Source organism: Plasmodium falciparum, assembly GCF_000002765.6.
Source record: "Plasmodium falciparum 3D7 genome assembly, chromosome: 12".
Lineage (NCBI taxonomy): Eukaryota > Apicomplexa > Aconoidasida > Haemosporida > Plasmodiidae > Plasmodium > Plasmodium falciparum.
The window spans coordinates 1,272,501-1,289,412 of record NC_037284.1 but is presented as its reverse complement, the minus strand read 5'-3'; the positions used below and the strand labels follow the sequence as shown (position 1 = coordinate 1,289,412).

General features: G+C 15.5%; 4 protein-coding genes across 4 annotated transcripts in view; 2 read left to right on the top strand and 2 right to left on the bottom strand.

Moving 5' to 3' along the window:
- Nucleotides 1-56: 56 nt before the first annotated feature.
- On the top strand, nt 57-2,915 carry PF3D7_1231300 (conserved Plasmodium protein, unknown function; the record flags this gene model as incomplete). Its single annotated transcript, XM_001350672.1, has 1 exon — nt 57-2,915. One exon carries the CDS (start codon nt 57-59, stop codon nt 2,913-2,915), a length of 2,859 nt encoding a protein of 952 aa, XP_001350708.1.
- Nucleotides 2,916-9,801: 6,886 nt separating this feature from the next.
- PF3D7_1231200 (conserved Plasmodium protein, unknown function) lies at nt 9,802-10,953 on the top strand (the record flags this gene model as incomplete). Its single annotated transcript, XM_001350671.1, has 1 exon — nt 9,802-10,953. The coding sequence occupies one exon, from the start codon at nt 9,802-9,804 to the stop codon at nt 10,951-10,953; it is 1,152 nt and encodes a 383-aa protein (XP_001350707.1).
- Nucleotides 10,954-11,678: 725 nt separating this feature from the next.
- Nucleotides 11,679-13,156, bottom strand: PF3D7_1231100 (ras-related protein Rab-2; the record flags this gene model as incomplete). Its single annotated transcript, XM_001350670.1, has 7 exons — nt 11,679-11,725; nt 11,871-11,922; nt 12,058-12,126; nt 12,239-12,440; nt 12,580-12,663; nt 12,838-12,976; nt 13,108-13,156. The coding sequence occupies 7 exons, from the start codon at nt 13,154-13,156 to the stop codon at nt 11,679-11,681; spliced, it is 642 nt and encodes a 213-aa protein (XP_001350706.1).
- A 1,401-nt stretch (nt 13,157-14,557) lies between these two features.
- PF3D7_1231000 (conserved Plasmodium protein, unknown function) overlaps nt 14,558-16,912 on the bottom strand; it is a gene marked incomplete at both ends in the record, with an annotated part of 3,716 nt that continues 1,361 nt past the window's right edge. Inside the window, one exon of the mRNA XM_024473399.1 lies at nt 14,558-16,758. Coding sequence (XP_024329163.1) covers nt 14,558-16,758 — 2,201 coding nt within the window. The remainder of the gene's footprint in view (nt 16,759-16,912) is intronic.

Genomic DNA, 16,912 nt, shown 5'->3' with positions numbered 1-16,912 from the left:
TATATATTAAATAAAAAAATATAAAAAGAACAGATAATAGAATTATAATTTATAAAATGGAATCACAAGACAAAGAAAATTTAAAATTAAAATATAAAATATTAAGTATATCATCTAATGACAAACATCATGATGTCATTAATTTATTAAAAAATACAGGTAATGAAATTTTTAATCCATGGTTAAGCGAACAGAATTGCACATACCCTCAAGAAATTGTTTTACAAACAAAATCAGCCAAAATTAAATATTTAGAGTTTTTGTGTCATGAATATTGTATAACCAAGAAAATTGAAATTTTTGTATCAAATAATAATATAGATTATTCAAAAGTTGGTTTTTTTAGATTTAATGACAATTTTTCAACAAATTATTGTGCTAGAGAACTTAAATATGTTTATTTACCATGCACTATAAAATGTGCTTATATCAAATTAAAATTTTATAATCCATATCATAATTACTTAAATAAATATTCTCAAATTGGATTATATTGTCTCAACATCATTCCTGAAGAATTCCCTTCAAATGTGCTTTCTGAGACTATAACAACATCTCATAAATTAACCTCTTTAGTTAATAAAAAAAATATAAATTATAATAATAATTTAATAAACAACAACGAAAAATTAAAAAAAAAAGAACTAAATAAATATGATTCCAATATTAGTGATAATAATATCTCAGAAATGAATCCTGTATATTCACATAACTGGGGAAATTATAGAAGATCCTATTCTTATAAACGTGATAAAAACAAAATTAATACGTTATATGAAAAATTAGAAAACAAAATAAAATGCTTTGAAAAATTAAAAGGTGAATGTGTAGTAAAGGAAGAATTCAATAAAGCAAATGAACTAAAGAAAATTGTAAATATATTCATATTTTTAAAAAATGTTATAACTTTTTTAAAGGGAAAAAAAAGCAAATATGTTAAAGAAGAAAATTATGGAAAAGCTAAAAAATTAAAAGAAAAAGAAATTAAAATTAAAATTATAATACAAAACATAGAAGAATTAAAAGTTATACATAATAGTTCAAAAAAATGGTATTATGAATGGTTAGTTTTATATTATAAAGAACTTGAATTGCATGAAAAAGAAATAAATAAAATAATGTCTAATGAGAATATAAAAAATATAAAAAAAATTTGTGGAATTGTTGATCAAGATATTGATACAAATGATGATAATGATATTGACTTAAACAATATTCTTATATTCATTGGTAGCGATAATGATAAACAACGAGAAATGGGTTATGACATGGCTTATAAGCCATTTGAATTTCATGAAAAAACAAAAAAAAAAAATGTTTGGTACAATAATATAGAATCCTTATGTTTAATAATCAAAAGTGGAATATCAGATAATTCTTATTATATATTTGTCAAAAGTGTTGTTATATTAGAAAAAATGTTAATTATGTTTCAACATTATTTTTTAAAAATGGACAACAATACATTTGTTGAAAATAGTACAAACGAAAAAAACGTAAAATATCTTAATTTCATAATTTCTTCACTTTTAAAACGTTTAGATGATTCTAATCTTGATATTGTAGATATTTCAATAAAAACTATAATGATGATGTTGCATAATAAGTTTACCTCTTTTAAAAATGTCTTTTCCATCATATTATCAATGCTTTTTTATTTTTTTTCAAATGATACAACATCAGAAGTAAATGAAAAAATAATTGTTAGTTTAATGAGTTTTTACTATTCTTTGATAAATAAATATTATACATCTGTAAAAGAAGATATTAATTTAAAAAAAGTATTGGAAATAATATTAATGTTTCTGGAAGTTAATGTTGAAGCTATTAAACAAACAGCATTAGACTTCTTTGTTAATATGTATAATATTGTTGAAAATAGAGATGAATTATTTGAAGAATTTTTATTAAATGTTTCTTCAGAAACTAAAAGTTTAATAATAAAACGAATAAATGAAAACGAAAAGAAAAAATCGGATGAGTTAGAAAATTTTAATGATGAAAAAAAAGAAGAAATTGAACTGATGTTTCAAAAAAGTAATTTTCTTAAAGATAATAAAGAATTTATAAAAGAAAATACTTGTCTCAATAAAAGTCTTTTAAAAGTTAAGGATTCTATAACATCTGAAAAAAACAACATAGATAAAAGTGAACAAATTAAGGATCTTATTAAGAATACTATAGAAAATAAGGAAAAAGAAAATTATACATCTTTAAACAAAATAGAAAAAGATATTAAATTGGTTGATATAAATTCGAAAGATTCACTTGAGGAAAAAAGTAATTCCAAAAAAAACATTGCAGAAGACGTAGAATGTGAACATCTAAAAGCAGATGACGGGAAAAAGGAAGAAGATGAAAAACCATGTCTTAATAATTTAGGATCTTTCCAAAAACGTGAAGATTTAATAAATGATCAAGAAAATAAAAATATTAATATTAAAAATGAAGAAAAGAGTACTATACAAATTGATAATACTGTAAATAAAAGTGAATCAATGGAAGATTATAAAAAGTTAGATGAAAATGAAGAACCATACGTTCCTCCTTTTACATGTAAATATTGTTTTAGGACAGATGAAACATTTACTGAAATAGGTTTAGAAAAACATTGGATTAAAAATTGCCCAATGCTTTGTGCTTGTCCAAATTGCTTTCTAATTGTTGAATTAGTTGTTATTCATGATCACTTTATATCAGAATGTTCACATAGTTATATGTATACTCCATGTGAATATTGTAATAAAATTGTAAAACAAAATTTATTAGATACACATGTAATGAGTGAATGCAAAGGAAAAAAAACGGAATATCTCTCCTGTTATTACTGTTCACTTTGTATTGAATCTTTTGAGATTGATAAATGGAGAGATCATTTTTTATCATGTTCTAAAAATCCAAGATTACTTCAATAGTAATTTTCTTATATATTATATATATGTAATATTTTTATAATATAAATGTTATTTAATATGAATTTTTTTTTTTTTCTTATTTTTTTTCTTTATTTATTAATATACAATAGTTCATGTGGATTATAATGAAAAAAAATTCTTATAATATAATAAATAAAAGAAAATATTACATCAAACTGTTATCACACTTTCACAAGAATAAATGAATAAAAATTTGTCTTAAGAATATTGTATATTTTATTTTGTTCTTTTTCTGCTGGTATGGAAAAAATAGTTCAACATTATGAGGTTCAAAGAATTTAATTATAGATTGTATGTGTTGGAAAATTAATATTTTGTTTTATTCAACATAATCGTATTTAAGTTCCTATATTTAATATTTTAATAGGGTATGTTATATATTTAAATCTTTTTTACTAATATACTAATAATGCATTAAATTTATAAATGAAAATTATTATATGGTATATAGAAAGTAATAATTTCCTTCCGTTGTCTTCCCTTACGTGAACAAAAATTTTCCATCTATTTAAAATATTACATGTTTCTTTCTTCTAAAATTTTCTTATGATGTTTCTCTTTACATGTTAATTTATCTTGTATGTATATATAGTAAAAAATTGTATCTTAAACTTTTCATAAGCTACACATTATAATTTATTTTTTCATCTTTGTTCAAACAAAATTAAACACTTAAAAAATATAGATATAAAGTCATTATTCTTTATAAAATATTGAAAATAAGGTACTTTTTAAATTTTAATGAAAATTATATAATTATAGTAAAATTTTATAAGTGAATTATACTATGTTAAATAAAAAAAAAAGTAAAAAAAATGAACTTTTATATTTCCTAAAATAAAAATTTTCTTTTGGATAATATTTTAGGGTTTAATATTTTGGTACAATAAAAAGTAATCTAAATTTACACATCAGACATGAAACAATGTTGATATGATATTCGTAAAAATAGGAAATATATATAATAATATAACTTTTATTATGTATTATGTACATTTATTTCATATTAAAAAATATTACATTTTCTTTACAATATACTGAATTTTTTTATTCTAAACGAATTCATAACACATAATCATAATATTTATACAATTATATATATTTAACTTGGATTTTAAATTAAATAAAATGACATTTCTGTTATCCACACATATATAAATTAATATGCTTATAATATATTTATAATGAATAAGTATATCAAAATATGTAACAACAAATTAAAAAAAAATAATTAACTTAAAAATAAGAATAGAAAAAAATATATTCGTTCAAGGGATATTTTATTTATTTCATTAAAAAAGGATAAAGACAATAATAAATTATAATAATAAAAAACATTCCAAATATATACCCCCAAATATATATTATATATGTATAAGACTATACAAATATATAAATATAATAATCACATATTAATATAATATATATTTATTAATTTATAAAATAAATAAAAATATATATATATAATTATATAATATATCAAATTAAATCATTATAAAATTTATTTAAAATATATTAAAATTAAATATATATATATTAATAAATAATTAAGTTAATTATTTAATAAATAAAAATAATAATAAATTTAAATATTAATATAATTAAATTCATAATACACATTAATTAATAAAATATGAATATTAATATAAATAATAAATAGAAAAATATTAATACAATTTAAATATTAAATAAATAAAAATATTATAATTTATAAATAATAAAATATTAATATAAATTAATTAATAATATATAATAAATTAATATAATTAAATTTAAAATATAAATTAATAAAAAAATAATACTAATATTAATATAAAATAAAATAATAATAAATAAATTTTAATTAAAATTAAATAATAAAATATTAATATAAATTAATTAAATAATAATATAATAAATTAATTAAATAATAATATAATAAATTAATTAATTAACAATATTTAAATAATTAAATATAATAATATATATTAAACAATTAATTATTATAAATTAAAGAATTATTAATAATAATATATAAATTAATTAAATAAAATGAATTATTTAAATAATTAAAACAATAATATATATAAATTAATTATATATTTAGTAAATAAAATAAAATTAATAATTAAATTAATAATTTATAGTTATAAAAAATAAAAATAAATATATAATTAAATATATAAATAAATTAAATAAATATATAAATAAATTAAATATATATACAATTAAATTAAATATATATATAATTAAATTAAATATATATATAATTAAATTAAATATATATATAATTAAATTAAATTAATAAATAAAATAAATTAATAAATAAAATATATAATTAAATTAAATAAATATATAATTAAATTAATATATAAATAAATTAAATATATATATAATTAAATTATATTATATAAATTAATAATATATAATATAATAAATAAAATAATAATTAAATAATAATATATAATATAATAAATAAACAATAATTAAATTAATAATATATTATAAATAATATAATAATTAAATATAATATAATAATTAATTAAATTAATAATATATTAAATAAAATAATAATAAATATTAAACAATTAAATAAAATATACATAATTAATATTAATAAATAATTATTATATTAAAATAATTAAAAAAATTAATTAATTTAAGATAATATATAATATTATATATAATTAATTATTAATAAATGTTTTATATTTAATTTAATTACACAATTAAATTATTTTATTTTATATATTAATTAAGTTAATTAATAAATGGTTATTTTTATTTTAATTAAAATGTGAAATATATTATTTATTATATTAAAAAAAATATATATATATTTAATTAATTAATTATATGTTTATATTTTAATTTAAAATAAATATATTTTATAAAATTAATTATTTATTAAATAAATAAAATAAAATAATAAATATTATTATAATAAATAACATAAAATTATTTATTACTATATATTTAATTAAATAAAAGTATAAAATTATCTTTCTTAATTTATATTTTAAATTAATTATTAATATATATATATAATTATAAAATAAATTATTATTTTAATTTAATTAATAATATTATATAATATTTATATTATTTGTTTAATATTTAATTACTATTAAATATATTTAATTATTAAATTAATTTATTTAATTATATTTTTTTAAATAAAAAATATATATTATAATAATGTAATAAAATAAATTAAGAAATTATTATTAAAAATATATGTATTTAAATTTATTAATAATTATATATATATTTATTAAATTATTTTTTAATTTATAATGTTTATTTATATTAATTAAATTATTTAATTTATTATTATTTTAATTATTTATTTAAAATTATTAATAAATTTATAATTGAATATTATTTTATTTTTAATTAATTATAATATATATTAATTTAATTATTATTTATTTTAAATTAATTAAATAATAAATTTAATTTAATTAAATATATTATATAATAATAAATATTATTATTTTTATTTTATTTTAAATTAATTAATTAAATAATAAATTTAATTTAATTAAATATATTATATAATAATAAATATTATTATTTTTATTTTATTTTAAATTAATTAAATAATAAATTTAATTTAATTAAATATATTATATAATAATAAATATTATTATTTTTATTTTATTTTATTTTAAATTAAATTATTTATTTCATTATAAATAAAATAAATATTTTATATTTAATTAAGAATCATTTTGTGTGTATTATTTTAAAATATATTTTATTAAATATATAATTAAATATAAACAATTAATTTAAATTAATTTAAAAATTCCATAAATTAATATTTATATATTTTTAAATAAATAATTTATAAATAATAAAATATTAATATTGTAGTTAATATAAATATTTAAATATCATTTTTATTATTATTTTTTTTACGAAATATTTCATATTATCCTAGAAAATCTATCAAAAAAAATTATTTATTAAGATTTATTTCTTTTTTCTTATGAAACATATATAAATAATGAAATATTATATGAAAAAGTATATTTTGAATCGAAATAAATTCATATAATTAGAATATTGTTTATATGTTACCTACACTTCATTATTTATAGAGTTAATATGTATATGTTTCTAATACTGAAAACGTTTATATAATATATACCAATATATGTATTAGTAATATTAATACAGTTAGTTTTCTATATAAATAATATAATTCAGTAATATAATATTTGTCTTTTTATAGTTAAAGTATACGATTTAATTAATATTATATGTATTAAGGTCATATAAGAAAAATTATTATTGCTTAAAAAGATTAAAAAAAATTATAACATAATATGCGGTAAATTATTATTATTGCTTTTTTATATAAACTTCAAGATATCTTCATTATATTACTTAAAAAAATGAATCCTATAAAATACGTTATTTTAGAAAATTTACTAAGTATTTTATTGTTCAGAAATATATATAATAAAATTTTAATTATATACATTAAATATATTTAAGTAGCCTTTAAATTTATATACATTTAAAAATGAAAAAAAAAATAATATTTCTACTATTTTCATTTAAGTATTATTTTATTATATTGTCCGTTTTTTTTCAATTTTTTGTTATTCCTATATGCAGTGTGTAAATTACCTTTTTGTAATACCCAATTACATATTATATAGAATTTAATCTAAAATATGTATACAACATATGAACACACAAAATATTTTTTTTTAAACATTATGAATATATATATTTATACATAATTTTATGAATTTTCTTAGGAAGAATAATATAGAATTTTCATGATAACTTATTTGATGTTACAAAATAAGTCAAGTAATGAATAACCGTATAGTATATATATTTAAAAATGTTTTTTTCTTATGTAGAATTATTATTTGTATAGTACCACCATGGAAATGCTTTGATGGTTCATGTATGATGCTTTATTTTATTTACCTAGATCATTAATAAAATTAAAAAATAAAAAGATATATTAAAAATATATAAAAAAGAACTTTTTGTTTTTTATGATTTTATAATGTAATTTAAAGATAATTTCATTCTATTTCATTATAATTTTATATTTAAATAATAAAGAATATATAACTTTTTAACTTTTAAAAAGGTACAAATAAAACCTGATGTTTATAACAATTGAGATAAATTAGGATATCCTTATTTTACATTTTTAAATATTAAAAAGTGTAATTATCAAAAATTTATAGTAATCTTATTCTTGCTCTTTATCCAATAATCTGGTACACAATAATCATTCATGGTTCACTTATAACATTTTTAACATGCATATAAAGTTAATTATAATGAAACTAATAATAAGTTTGATATTTCGTTTTACATTCATATAGAGTAAATAAAATGAAATAAAAATAAATACAAATGAACAAGTGTAAAATTGAACTTAAAAAATTTATATAGATATAACAAAATTGATACAATTTTTTAAAACATTGAAATATATCTTATACCGTGAAATTAATTATAGATTACTAAAAATGAACTTATTTTTTGTTTATTTTATTGAATTTACTTATAAATTTATTTTGAACTTCAATTTTATTATTTTTTTATCAAATATTATAATATAGGTTTTCATATTTTTAGAACGGAAAGTTTTTGTATATATTAAAAAAATTAATAAAAATATAATGATTTTATTTTTTCCAAAAAAAAAAAAATTAACATTTTATTATATAGAACTTTTTTTTTTTTTTTTCATATTAATTCTCTTAATATGGATATTGCATGTAGAACATGAACAATATATATATATATATATATATATATATACTTAAGTTTTCCCAAAAATTTTAAAAATTAATTTATTAAATTGTGCTTATGAATATAAATGTGTAATGGATGTAATAAGGATATTATTAAAAAAATTATATTTTAAAATCATCAACTAGCTTAAAAAAAAGTATAAGGGAAAAATTGTTAGAACAATATTTTTCTAATAATATATAACATATATATATATAATAAAGTTCCTATTTTTCAAAAAGGTTTCCACAATGTAAAATTTTATTGTGTTCATTTTATATTTTAATATTATAGATCCTATATAATATTCATTTCATTGTTCTTAAGGTTTAAATAATGTATGATAAAATTTATACACATATATATATATTTTTTATTTTTTATTTGCACACAATATGTAAAAAAATATATTTTTATATTCTTATATAACTACACATTTTTTTTATAAACTAAAAAACCATTCTCATTATTCTAAATAAAAATTAAAATTTTTTTATATTCTTAAAATTTTTAATTTTCCTTCATTTATTGAATACTTTTTTTTTTTTTTTTTTTTCTTTTTATTATTTGGATCTATAAAATTATACCTTATAAATAACTAGCTTTTTTTTTTTTTTTTTTTTTTTTTCCATAGCTGTTTTCAAAATTTTCCACATAAAAATATAAAAAATATATGATTACATGTATATAATATTATTATATATATATATATAAAAGTAATGAATATATATTTTTTATAAAATAAAATTTGTCTTAAAATTCTTATTTTTATAACATATAATGGATTTAATATGCATATGATATAATATATATATATATAAAGATATAAACTTTAAATTTTATTTTATTTAAAAAAAAAAAAAATAAACATAATAATACATGTTTCTATAAAGTTTTATTTATTAAGATATCATTACATGCTTACTTTTAAATAACCAATTTGTTGCATTTAATCAATATATTATGCATATGTTGATTATATAAATATTAATATTTTGTAACGTTTTAAATTTTTATTGAAGAAAAGAAAATATATATTATATTATATAATTATGATAAAAAAAAATAAGGGAAAAATTTTAAAATTTCATAAGATTACATAAAAAAAATGCTATGGAAAAACTATTCAAGGGCTTTATATAAAACGATGGGGAGAACAGGTCTAAAAAAAATATTTGTGAAATATAGAAGAACAAAAAAAAATGTCAAATTACTTTTTAATTTTGTTTATAGAAACTACTACTTCAATAAAATTTTAAGGAAATCAATCAAAAACTTTATTAATTTATATGTTCAATATATATATAATGCATTTGCAAATTTTTATCATAAGTACTGTAATGCTAGTAATATAAAATTATATATTTATCAGATTTTCTTTAATAATAAAATTGAAAATAGAAGGAAAGTAAAGAAAAAAAATCAAATGAAGGAAGCAAATTATGAAGATGTGAATAACCAGAAAAGAAAAAAGAATAAAAAATTAATAAAAAGTAATACATATAAATCTATAGAAGATTTATGTAGAACTAAACCAAATGATCATTATATAATTACTTTGTATAATGGAACTCATTTACAGAATGATCATATGAACTCTTCAGTTTCGAAAAATAAAACATTCAAGTGTAAATCAAATGATAGTACAACACACTCAAGTGATTATAGCAGGAATTATGAGAATAATGATGAAATAAATAGTAGTTCATGTTTAGAAAATGAAATATTATCTTTTGAAACACTAGAATATGACGAAGATGAAGCAAATGAGATTATAAAAAATTGTTATCTATATAATGGTTATGTAGATGCAAGTACTTATAAAAATTCTGACGAATATAAATTTTTAAAGGATCACATAAAACCTGAAAAAAAAAGTTATGTAAACATAGATATTGATATGTCATCACAATGTTATGATGAACAGGTTGAAAATTATTATGAAAAGGATAAGGAACAAATAGATCAAAGTGATAAGGAAAATAAAAATATATTAAGGAAAAGAAAGAAATTAAAACAAAAAAGAATATATGAAATATATAATTCAGAAATAACCAATAAAGAAAATATGTATTACGAAAATTATTTAAATGAAAATTATACATCATCTTATAATTACACTAGCGAAGATAGCAATGATTACAGCTGCAGTACATTTACTGATAATGAATTGGAAGATAACTTTATTATAGGTTTGTATGGAAATAATTTTAGATGCAGTTTTAATAGTGATAGTTGTGATAATAGTGAAATATCATAAAATTAAAATGAAAATTATAAATAATATTATTAATGAGAAAACAAAACATATAATAATAATATAATTATTAAAAAAATGATTGGTATAATAAACACATAATATCATCATTTTTTTTTTTTTTTCTTTGTTTTTGTTTCACCTTTTTTTTTTTTTTTTAATTCACATAACTAATTCTTACAAAAAGAATCATGTCTATATATTATTAATCTATATATATATATAATATTTTTTTTTTTTTTTTCACCAAGAATGTTTTATTTTTCTTTAGTTCCTTAAAAGTAAAAAGGTTACACCATTTTGCTTATTTTACTTTTTAAAGTTTTATATTTCTTAGTTATATTTATGAATATAAAAAAGATTAAAAAAAAAAAAAAAAGAGTTTATATTATTGTTTATAACTTTTTCATTTTACTTTTTTTTTTTTTTCTTTTTTTAAATTTTAATAAATAAAATTTAAATAATTTGAAGATGAAAAATAAGAAAAAATTTTATATAGTAATATAAAAATGAACAAATTATTATACAGACACTAAAAAAGAGAAAAAAAGCAAGAACAATAAATAATTTAAATCATGTAAAAATTTCATTAAAATAGAATTTTAAAAATTTTTTTCAATGTCATTTTTATTGTTTTATGAAAAATATTTAATTATAAAGATAATTATATGAAAATACTGTAAAAAAGCATGCCACTAATAATAATTAAAAAAATATATATATAATTATTAACAACAGCTAAATCCTGATCTTGATTCTGGCATAGAAGGTATATCTAGGGAAGAAAAAAAAAAAAAAAAAAAAATATATATATATATATATATATAATATAAACATTTTAAATAAAATTACATATTAAATTTTCTATAATGTAAGAATATACAACACATTTATTATATACTAAGTTATGCACATTTTACCTAATTTCACTCTTGAGTATTGACTATTTGGTCCATATTTAATACCATAAGACTAAAAAAAAAAAAAAAAAAAAAAAAAAATATATATATATATAATATATATATATATATATATTTATACCACACATTTTATTTGGTAATAATATATAAATAGGTACTCAATTTTTTTTCTATATATAATAATTACTTCATTGCTTAGATCATAAACGTCTTCTAAGATATTATCATATATTTTTCTTGCAGTATATAAAAATGCCTAAAAAAAAAGGTAAGAATTAAAATAAAATATTAATGTTATGATTGTATTTATAATATATATAATAATATTTGTGAAATAGAATTAAAATAAATATAAAAAAGTTTCGTACTTCTTCAACATTTTTGGCTGTTTTTGCAGATGTTTCCAAAAATATTAATCCATTTTGTCTAGCAAATTGTGCACCTTCTTCTGCTGATACTTCTCTTCTTTCTAAATCACATTTATTTCCTACTAAAATTATAGCCATATGTGGATTTGAATTTTGTCTGACTTCATCTAACCATCTATTCAAATGATTAAATGTTTCTCTTCTATAAAAAAAAAAATACATATATATATATATATATATAAATTAAAAAGGAATAATATTAATTATACACTTCAAATAAGCTATAGAACATATATTTATATTTATATATATTATGTTATAATTTATAATGATTTATATACCGAGTAATATCATAAACTAATAAGGCTCCTGCTGCTCCACGATAATATGACCTTGTTATAGATCTAAATGATTCTTGACCAGCACTATAAAAAAATAAAAATAAATAAATAAATAAATCATATATATTACATATCATATTATATGCATACTAAATTTGAATTTAATAAAAATAATATAACAAGAGCACATTCTTTTCCTTCTTTTTTTTTTTTTTTTTTTTTTTTTCTTTTATAATGAATATGTATTTATTTGCATACGTGTCCCATATTTGAAGTTTTATTTGTTTATTATCTAAATTAATTAATCGTGCTCCAAATTCCACACCTATTGTTAAATCATGATCTGCTCTAAATCTTTTATCTGTAAATTGTAATAAAAGACAACTTTTCCCAACCCCTTTAAAAAGAAAATAAAAAAAATATTATTATTATATATAAGGATATATATATTCAATCATAATATCTTTCACATTATGCATATATATATATATATATATATATATTTATTTATTTATTTTTATTATTTACCTGTATCACCAATTATTATATATTTAAACAAATATTCATAAGGAGACATTTTTTTTTTTTTCTTAAAATGTGTGTTTTTTTTTTTTTTTTTTTTTTTTTTTTTATTATTATTATTATCTAAACTTTAAAAACAAATTATTATCATTGGTTATATGCAACTGTTCGTTAATTATTATATTTAAAAATATTAAAAACAAAATAATTTATATATTTTTAAATTACACGATTTAACAATAAATATTAAAATATAATTTGTGACTTATTCTATATGTAATTCTTTTTTGTTTTACTTTCATTATATGTTGATTTTCAAAATGATTTACACATATATTTCGTAAAAAACATGTATAACTTTATAGATAAATCTTTTTTTTTCCTTATTTATTTTGTTCATATAATAAATATATATACTTTTGACTTTTTTGTATTTTATATATACATGTATTTATATTAAATATATATATAATACAAAATTTTTAAAAGAATGAAAAATTGAACTATTTTATATATATATATATATATATTATATTATTATTATTATATATATGTTTATATATATATATATATAATTATATTTTAGTATCTTTTTAAAATATTTATTTCTTTCCTTTATCCCTTTCCTCAATTGTAATAATTATTTCATAAATTAATATAAGAAGAAATCATCTGAATTGTACTAACAATTTTTTTTAAATATATAAATATAATTTAAAAAAACAAAAACAAAAAAAAAAAAAAAAAAAAAAAAAAAAAAAAAAATTGAATATTTACATGCAAAACAATGTTATATATTATATATAATATATAAATTTATTATTTTATATATATATATGTAAAAATTATAAATAATTTCATTTTAATTTTTAGTATTATTTCTTAATATATATTTATATAAATAAATAATATATTTATCATATAATATTATATGTATATATATATATATATATAATATATATATAAATTCTAAGGAAAATGCTAAAAATAAATAGTACAATATTTAAAAATTTTCACGCTATTAAATATATATGGCATATAAGAGAAATATGAAGGTATATATTTTATATACATTTTACATATATTTTTTTTTGAATTACTAATCTTTAAAAAATATATTTTTTTTCAATGTGTAATTTAAAAAAAAAAATAAATGAAAAATAAAAAAAATAAAAAAAATGAAAAAAAAATAAAAAAAAAATAAAAAAAAAAATTAAAATATGTAATCATTATAATTCGCATATTTTCTTTTATATATTGAATATATATATATATATATATAAATATATTTATATATATTTTATTATATATATTTGTAGATTTACAAAAATATATATATGTATATTATATATATATATGAATTGTTATTTTTTTATTTTGAATTTTCAAATATATTATGTTTATATATATATATTTATAATTTATGTATAACATATTATTTAACAAATGTAATATTTTATGTTTTTATATATCTTGATAATCTATATGAACGTGTGCAGGACAAATTTTCATTATGTGGAATTATATTTTCATTAGATAAATTACATAATTGTTTAATTTCTTTAATTGAAGAAGTGCATATATGTTCATTTACCTTTTTATAACATTTTTTGTGGATAATATTAGTTTGTTTGTTTTTCTTCTTTTTGTATAGCTTTATATTTTTTTTTTTATTAATAATATTATCTATATGTTGATTTTTATAATAATTATTGATCGAACTTGTTGTTTTTATAATATTCTTTCTTCTATTATTTCTTTTATTATAATTAATAATTTTTTTCTTTTCTTTATCAATAGTAATTTTATAAGAATAATTTTTTTTTAAGTTTTTTTTTAAAATATTATCTTTTTGTGTCTCAATTATATTTGCTTTTTTTTTTCTTCCTTTTGTGTTACTATTTAATGTATTTATCTTTGTTATATTTTTTAGAATATTTTTATTGTTAATTTCTTTTTTTTTAATAACGCTTTTGTTTCTACTTTTATCGATCATATTTTTATCTTTATAATTAACCATTTTAACACTTTTATTTTGTGAACAAGCCAAAACGGATTCTTCCACATTTTTTTCAGAAATATTCTTTTTATTATCTTTTAGGTCATCATCTACATGTATCTGTAGTATTCTTTGTATTTTATTATCATTATGTATATTATTAAGAATATTTGTGTCTTCTTCATTATTTTTTGTATTATATGAATTTTTCATATTACCTTGTTCTTTAGTTTCCTCTACATTTATATTATTATTATTATCATTATTATTATTATCATTATTATTATCATTATTATTATTATTATTGTCGTCCTTGTTGTTCTTGTTCGTGATGGTTTGTTTATATAAACACCTATTTATATTTATATTCATATTGTTATAAAACTCTTCTTGCATATCACATGTATTGGAGGTTGTACTAATAATATTATAATTTGGAATTGAAGATATTGAGTTATGCTGTTCTTTTAAATCATTATTTTCTGTGATATCATCTATCCCTATTATGGATTCATAATTAATTAATTTTTGTTCATACAAATGTTCATTTTTATTTTGATTGTCCACATTATTTTCATTCGTTTTTTCATATAAAAAATGTATATCCAAATTATTTTTGTTTTTCATATTTCTTACTTTTTTGCTTACATTCATTTTTGTCTCTTTACTTCCTTCGTTTCGTGATCGTTTTTTTTTCTCCTTATTGTTCAAGTTTAATAAAATATTCATAGGATGTTTCTTTTTATTTTCATCATCATTATAATAATTATTATTATTATTATTATCAATTATCATATATTGTTCAGCGTTTATTTTTTGTAAAAGGTTATTATTATTTGAGTTTGTATGAATATTACTATTATAAGACCCGTTCACATTTTTAACATGTTCATAATAATTATTACTACTTGCAGAATTATAAATATTATGAAAATTACTTTTATTATTATTACTCTTAGTACTATTATTATCATTAATATTACTAGTACTTGTAGTATTTATGTTCTCATTATTGTTATCCTGTTTATTCATTTCATCATTACTAATATTATTATTTATTATGAAAAAATTTTCCTTGCCTATAATTGTTTTTTCTTTTTGAGGCTTGTTTTTATTTGTTGTTAAACTAATAAATAATTGATCATCATGCCTAAGAATGTTATAATCATTTATATTTATCAATATATGCTTATTTTCATCGATATTTATTTTTTCTTTTCTTTTCCGTTTTTTTTTCTCTTCCACAATGACTTTCTCAATATTTTGTTCAATTACAAGATTGTTCATATTTTTTGCCTCAACAACAGCAGCATTATCTTTTTTTTCTACACTTTTTATGTGTACTTGATCTTCTTCATTTATTTTATCATTCCTATTTTCTTCACTTATATATACCTTCTGTTCTTCTGTAATATCCTTAGACAAAATATTTTCACTGCTTGTTTCAACTATATTTTTTTCCTGATTTGCACACATTTTTTTTTCTTCACGTTCTTTATTTTGGCTAGTTATCGTTTCATTAATGGCTAGCTCACTATCCACACTTTCTTCACAATAAAAATTAGTTTTTTTTTCTAATTTTACATTTCTTAAATTGTTTAAATATTCACTTAATGTGATAAGATTTAAATCTTTACTATAATCAGGCACATGATACTCTAAAAAGGGAAGTGTAAAAGTGTAAAATAGTATACACATATATAAAAAAAAAGCATAAATATAAACATAAATATAAATAAATATATATATATATATATATATATATATATATATATATATTATATATTTATAAGGGTCTCTATAAATTTCATG